The 7,256-nt window shown below is 57.8% G+C and overlaps 1 protein-coding gene across 1 annotated transcript; it reads right to left on the bottom strand.

The window, feature by feature from the left end:
* Positions 1-681: 681 nt before the first annotated feature.
* Positions 682-3,832, bottom strand: MEX3B (mex-3 RNA binding family member B; the record flags this gene model as incomplete). The annotated part of the gene is made up of 2 exons (XM_084268332.1): positions 3,038-3,832; positions 682-2,087 (listed from the first exon to the last, which is right to left on the bottom strand). Exons 1-2 carry the CDS (start codon positions 3,300-3,302, stop codon positions 682-684), a joined length of 1,671 nt encoding a protein of 556 aa, XP_084124458.1. The 5' UTR covers positions 3,303-3,832.
* Positions 3,833-7,256: the final 3,424 nt, after the last annotated feature.

Below are 7,256 nucleotides of genomic sequence, written 5' to 3'. Positions count from 1 at the left end.
TTTCAAGTCAAAAAAGAATAAAATACTTCAATCTGTATTAATGCAATTTATCTTTTAAAACCTTTTAACGCTTTTAATATATATAAGAGATATGTTACAGGTTGGGTTTTTTTTTTTCCTTTTTTTTTTCTCTTTAAACTTTGATAAAGCTGCAGTATCGTGGTTTTTCACAGGAACTTCTTGCCCTTTCAAGAACATTCAGAAAAGTATCCACCCATAAGATTTAATTGTTTCGTAATAAGCATCCTAGGAACTACCAGCACGTTTTACTAACAGTCCACACACCATTGTCATCATAAGCATCTGCTACTCTCAGGTATTTTTTTTCCCGGCTTTGTTCGGTTTTTGTTTTTCTGGTTTTTTTTCTTAAAAAAAAAAAGGGGGGGAGTTTTGGAAGCTTCGTATTAAAGTACAGTGTAAAAACTAGCCTAGCACTAGAATGGAGTCGCCCATTATTATTTATAGCATGCACCCGCTGTCACCACCACCACCACCACCACCACCACCACCCCCCCGCCCTCCCTCGGCCGCGGCGCGCTCGCAGCCCGTATCCCCCCTCCCCTTCCTTCGCGGGCGGCGGCCCCGGCGCGACCGTCCCTGCCCCGGCCGCCGCTCCCCCGGCCCGGCCCGACCCGGCCCGGCCCGGCCAGGCCAGGCCCGCCCCCGAGGCGGCGGCGGCTCTCAGGAGAAGATACGGATGGCCTGGGTAACGGCGCTGTGGCAGACGGGGCACTGCGGCTCCGTCTTCTCGCAGATGCGGTTGGCGCACTCCATGCAGAAGAGGTTGTGGCCGCAGGGCACCAGCGCCGCGATCACCTCGCTCTCGAAGCACACCGAGCAGTCGCGGCTGCCCTTCCGCCGCACGCCGGACGACGAGCAGGAGGAGCTGGACGAGGAGCTGGACGAGGAGGAGGAGGAGGCCGACGAGTCAGAGGGCAGCCCGGGCAGGTGCGAGCCCAGCCCGTTGGCGTACAGCGGGTAGGAGGCGGCCAGCAGCCGCCCGCCCGGGTCGCTGCGCACCCGCCGCGCCAGCGGGTGCTCGGGCCCCGCCGCGCTGCCGTGCAGGGGCGGGGAGAGCCGCGCCGGGGGCGGGGCGCCGCCGCCCCGCCGGGGGCCGCTCACCAGCAGCGCCAGGTTGGCATTGGCGGGCGCGGCGCCCGGGAAGGCGGCGGCCGGCGAGGGCGAGGGGGGCGCGGCGGGGCCGCGCTCGAACTGCGGCCAGATGAGGGCGGCCCCGGGCGGCGGGGCGGGGGCCAGGTCGAAGCCGGGCGGCGAGTCGAAGGGCAGATCGGAGCAGCAGTCCGGGGAGGAGAGGACGTCGCCGCCGCCCCCGCCGTACACGTAGCCGTTGGCGCTGTTGTTGTTGTTGTTGCCGTTGTGGGTGAAGCTCAGCGCCGGGCTCGGGGGGCTGTAGTCGGCCAGGCGGGCGCCCCCGCCCCCCCCCGTGCCGCCCCCGAAGTAGGAGTCGGTGGAGGCGCTGCCCAGCGAGCTGGAGCTGTCGTTGCGGTAGTTGCAGAAGGGCTTGCGGCCCGGGGTGGGCGTGATGCTGGGCGGGGTGGGCTTGCTCCAGAGGCTGCCCGTGCCGTTGAGCTCGAAGCCCACATCCGTGCCGTTGGCGTGGAAGTCGTTCTCGTCCGTCAGCTCGATGATGCCGCCGGTGCGCATGGCGATGTGCGCCTCGATCTCCTCCCGGGCCCGGTCCACATTCTCCGGCATGCCCGTCACCTCAAAGACCGGCTCCTTGTCCCGGCTCGGGGTCACGATGTAGGTGTGCGTCTGCTGCTGGATGCGCTTGATGGTGGCCCCCTTGGGCCCCACGACCAAGCCCACCACGCGATAAGGCACCCGCACCTGGATGGTGGTTTGGCCGGGCAGGTTCGGGGGGCCGGGAACGGTGCCATTCAGGGCTGTGTTCTTGTTCCGTGAGGCTCGGATCATGGAGAAGTGCTCGGCTGCCGAGATGATCTCCCTGCGGGCCATGGCCACATCTTCCTTTCGGCCCGTCACAACAAAGAGCGGCTCCTCCCCGCGAACCGGGGTCTTGATGTAGGTGTTGGTCTTTGCCCGCAGAGCTTTGATTTTACAACCTGGGAACGAGATGTGGGAGATGGAGGGGGAAGGGGAGGGGGAGGAAGGGGAGGTGATGGTGGGGGGGGGGAGAGCCGGTTACAACCCATTATTTGGGTGCAGCTAGGGGGGGGAGGGGGGAGAAACACACCCACCCGAAAACACGTTGCCCCTGTACCCGAGGTGAGCGCTGGCATCTGGTCCAGGAGACCCAGTCACGGTGTAAAGTCATGTCAGCCCACAGCCCTGGCACACACCCAAAGGCATCGCAAGTGGTCACCGACACATCTGCCATCCGAACTGCCCCAAAACTACCAACGTGCAGTTCACGGGAATGGCAACAAAAAGAAAGGAGCGTGCAGAAAAACTGCACGATCAGAAAAAAAGAAAAATAAAATCAAAATGCAAGCAGCCGTAACAAATCAACACACCCGCCAGTCCACATTCCTGCTCAGCACTTTCCTTTCGGAAAAATAAATTCAGTTCTTAAGAAGGTGAAGAGCAGCGGCGGTACCGAATGAGCCACATTCCCCACTGCGGATGCTTTATTCCAATGCCATTGTTCCACTTCCCCACTCCATTTCTCTTCCTTAAAAAATAATCCACGGTTTCTAACTTGGGGGGGGGGGGGGTGGGGGGGGAGAGCACCGAGGCTCCCATTTTCTTCCCGTTTCCTCTTGCAAATCTAACTTTTGCAGCCGGAGAAAAGGAGCGATTTGGGTTATTTTCGTGGGGTCTTTATTCCCCCCCCTTCCCCACCCCCAGCAGCTGAAAGTGCATCTCGAAAGTGATGCATAACGCTCCTCGGAAACATCACGTCTGCTGCACTTTCTTTGTCTGGGGGAAGCCGGCACTGGCCACCGCCGCTGCAGTTTTCATGGGAACGGCCAGTGTCGCATCTGAGCCGCCCGCCCGGCAGCGCGGAGGGGAGCCCCGCGCACCCACACCCCCTCCGCATGCAGTCACCCACCTTGTCTCCCCACTATCTCAGCGACATGCTCCGAGCTGGGCACCGGGACGCATTCAGTCATGTTCACGCTCTTTTTCCGAGGCTCGCTGTCGTAAATGGAGCCCGTCTCGTCGTTGTCCAGCCCCAGCAGGGAGAGCTGATCCAGGGCGATCTGAAGGGCTCTTTGGTCATCCAGGGTCTCTCCCCCTCCACCACCACCACCACCGCCGCCGCCGCCGCCGCCGCTCCCGTTCCTCTCCATGTCTGCAAAAAGCGAGCTGGGCATAGTCCCTGTGTGTGTTGCACCCTCCTCCTGCACTCGGCTCAGTAGTAAAAGATCAGACACAAAGGAAAACCCAAGGCAGATGGCCAGCAGGAGAGAAGGAAAGGGAGGGTGGGCGACTGCTGGAGACCGGGGAGTTGTTGCCTTTTGCTTGTATATTTTGTATCTTTTTTGCTTTTTTTTTTTTCCTCCTCCTCTCAGTGCAATCCGGCTTATAAGATGTTCTCGGGGACCCCCCCGCGGCTCCCCCCCCCCCCAGAGGGTTTTTTTTTTCTTTTTTTTTCTCTTTTTTTTTTTTTTGTCGGCTGGGGGTGGGGTGGGGGGGTGGGAAGAGGATAGCGAGAGGAGCTCCGGTGGCTTCCCCCCCTCGAGTTCCTCGCCGGCCACAATGCCAAGCGACGGCAGCGTTTCTTTAAGGAGCCCCTCCCAGGCTCCACTCCACTCACTCAGCGTTTTTTTTTTCCTCCTCTCCCCTCCTCTGTCTGAGGCACTGCTGCAGCCAGACGGCTCTGGAGAGGCGGGCGAAGAGAGGGAGGTGGGGGGGGGGGAGGGAGAGAGGGAGGGAGCGGGGGCCGCGCCGGGCGCCGCAGCGTAAGCGGCGATCGCTGACGGCCCCGCGCCGCCGCCGCCATCGCTGCGCGCGCCCATTGGCCGGGCGCGGCGCGGAGGGGCCGGCGCTGACCCCCCCGCCCCCCCCCCCTCCCTCCGCCGCCCGGCCCGGCTCCGCTCTTTGTTGTCGGGTGAGGAACAATACCGGAGCCCGGCGCTTGTTTGCGATCCCCCGGGCCGGCGTGCGCCTATTGTCTGCGGGATGCCCGTCTCCTCGCAGTCCGTATATTGCACACGCACACCCCCGCACACACCCCCCCCGAAGGCAGGCCCGCTCCCGGCAGCGCGCCGGTGGGGAAGCGAGGCACTTCTGGGCGGTGATTTTATGTGGGTTTTGCTCCACGGGGCGGGGGGGGGATGCGCACCGAAGCGGGCGGGCGCCGTGATCCTTTGTACGCCACCCGCCTCGGAAGGTGCGCGATGCCGGTCGCCGCCACCCGAGACCGCCGCAGCCCGTCTGCCCGCCCCGCGGCGAGCGGCCACCTGCCCCGCGACAGCCTCCCCCCGGCGGACCCTGCGGGCGGCGGCTGCGCCGCCCCCGCCCCGCGGACCCCGAGCCGGGTCCCGCGCGGACCCGCCCGCCGCCGCCGCGCGCCCTGCGCCTGCGCGTCCCTCCCCTTCCCTCCCCGCGCACTGCGCCCGCGCGGCGCCGCGGTTGGGGCTGACAGGAGCCGCGGGCGGCCCGGCGCCCGCAGCCAGCAGCGGCGGCCGCGGCGTCCCGTGCACGGCCTGCGAGCGCCCTCCACCTCCTCCGGGAGCTCTCTCGGTGGGACCCCGGGAGCCATGGGGGTCCGGGGTCGACGCCCGCCCCCAGCCGCTGTCTGCTGAGAAGCGGGACAGCAGCGCCTGCGGGCCCGGGGCCGGTTCCAGGGGGATGCCTCCCGGTCCTCGCTGGAGGCGCTGCAGGGGCAGCGCTTGGAGTGGGAGCCGCCGCCAGCCCCCCCGGCGCCTACCCCGGCAGCGCTGTGGGTTCGGTGCATCCTCGCTGCGGAGGGGGCGGCGGGTGCTCCGTCGTGTTTAGGTCGTAAAGCCCGGCCAGGGCCCTGCGGCACCCGACTGGACTGGGGAGCGGGCGCGGGACAGCCGCCAGCGACAGCCCGCGGCGTGACTGGCAGCTGCTGCCTCCCTGGCTTCCCCGTCCCTGCAACTCGAGCGTTCCTGTTCCGTAAGATCCGAAGGGGAAGAACGCATCACGCTAACCGCTCCAGCATAACCTCACCAACATCTTCCATCCATTGTGCTAAACCACTAGGAAACAAGTCACACCTGCCCCCTTTTAGGCCCAAAGCAACCAAATCGCTTCCTTCACCTCTCTGCCACCACAAGACCCCCTCAACCAGTAACACCAGCTTTGTCACCGTGTACACTGCCCCAAAAGCCATCCTTTCAGGCTGGTGAGCAGACACAAAAGCATCCTCATGAAGCCACCACCATCACACTTCTCCAGCTTTTCAGCGGATCTACAAGCACCCCACATTTACTCAGTCCTCACCAGCTGTCTGGTACGAAAGGCTGACATTTTTTTCCTCTGGAGAAATCAAATACTAAGTAATTGTTCTCCAGTATCGAGTTTGACAGGACAGACTTACAACTGCACACAGATCTGTTTAGCCAGCTGCCTGTACAAACACGTGTAACAAGTCGCAGGTAATTGTTTACACGCAGTGTTTATTGCAAATTACTGTCACTTCCTCAGGATGTTTGCATGTTTTATAACAAAGCTCCAGTGGATTGTTTTCTTGCAAGGGCAGACCCTGGTGATGTGCCTTCCTAAGTCCTTAGCTGGTCCCATCACCTAAGGAAATTCTGCAGTTTCATATTTAAAAGATTACTTATTTTACAATTTTTCACTTCCATAGTCAGCAGTGATGGTTTCCATAGGGGATAAATGAGAGATTACTTATTTTCCCAGACAGGGGCAGGACAGGACAGAGATGAGGGAAAGACATGCCAACACAGAGGATTATTGTTGAAGCCCAACAGCAAGGAGCATAAACACCTAAATGCAAAAGCCAGGAGGAGGAGAGGGGTGAAGTTGTTCTTGAGCTCTACCTGTTCTTTGTTTAGTTTATTCTCCTGCCTTACATTATCCCCTTCCCACCCCACCTGCTTTAACTCCGCTTGTGTTTCTGCCCAAGATGACTATCCTGTACTGAACATCCACATAAGGAGAAAAAGGAAAACAAGTTATCTTCAGGTTCACAAGAAAAAATTTCTCAAAGCAAGATTCCACGCAGACCTGGCTTTCTTTTTGAATGGTAACCTAGAAGCTCTAATTAAAAATGTTTAAAATGCATTTCAGTATAAGCATGAAGCTTTCCAGGGCATGGGGAGAAGGAGGTGCATTTCTGGGAGACTAAGTGTGCACTAGTGTTTCAAGCCTCCCATGGATCCTGGGGAATGGTCCAACGTCTTGAGCGCTATTGCTTCTTCACTATTTTAGCAAGCATTTAAGAGCAAACTACAGGGAATAATAATAATAATAACAGCAATAAAAAAGTTATACTGGTGTACCTTAAAACACGCATGCACTGACAGCAGAGCTCCCCTGGGAGCACAGAATCTGTGCAATAGCGTGCTCATTTGACAACAAGCAATGCACACAAGATCAGTACGAATCTACTTACTTCACAGTATTTCTTCAGAATAACTTAATCAGATCTAAATAAAGTGTTACCCAGATACATAACTTCCCTTCATTCCATAAAACCTTGAAACATATGCAGAATCATAGTAAACTCCATCTCAGAGGGAGAGACCAACCATCTACCTACCAATTTATAGCAACTTAACAAAAGCAGGAAGGGAGGATATATTACAAGCAAATACAGGACTCGTTGCAGGAGGAGTGTAATTCTCAGTCCTTTTAGTTTCTTTCTGTTATCATTTCCCATTTGTGACAGAGGTAATAAAACTTCCTTCCTCCAACCTTTATTTAATTAAAGCGTAAGGTCTTTGGGGCAGTGAGCTTACTGTGTGTGGATATACCGCACCTAGCATGAAGAGGTCATGAATTAATCCGAGGCCTTTAAATGCTACTCTAAATTCAAAGCATTAGCAATAATAAGAATGGGATATAATTTTCATTTAGAATAGATGAGACCTCTGTTTTCACTGTATCGACACAAAGAATAAATTACATGCATCTCAGGGAATAACTAAATTAAGGGTCAAGGAAAAGTATTTCATACCAGAGGCTTGCAACTCCATTCTATCCCGGTTGCTTGCACTTAAGGACACCGCTGCCTACTGTTACAGCACTTACTGTAGAATTCTTATTTGCCATAATCTTATAAAATAACATCCCAAATCCCACAGGCCAGATCACCAGTAAGATTAGGAGTGTAG

This window comes from Gallinula chloropus (genome assembly GCF_964237585.1).
Source record: "Gallinula chloropus genome assembly, chromosome: 9".
Classification (NCBI taxonomy): Eukaryota; Metazoa; Chordata; class Aves; order Gruiformes; family Rallidae; genus Gallinula; species Gallinula chloropus.
This window is presented reverse-complemented; position numbering and strand designations above follow the sequence as displayed.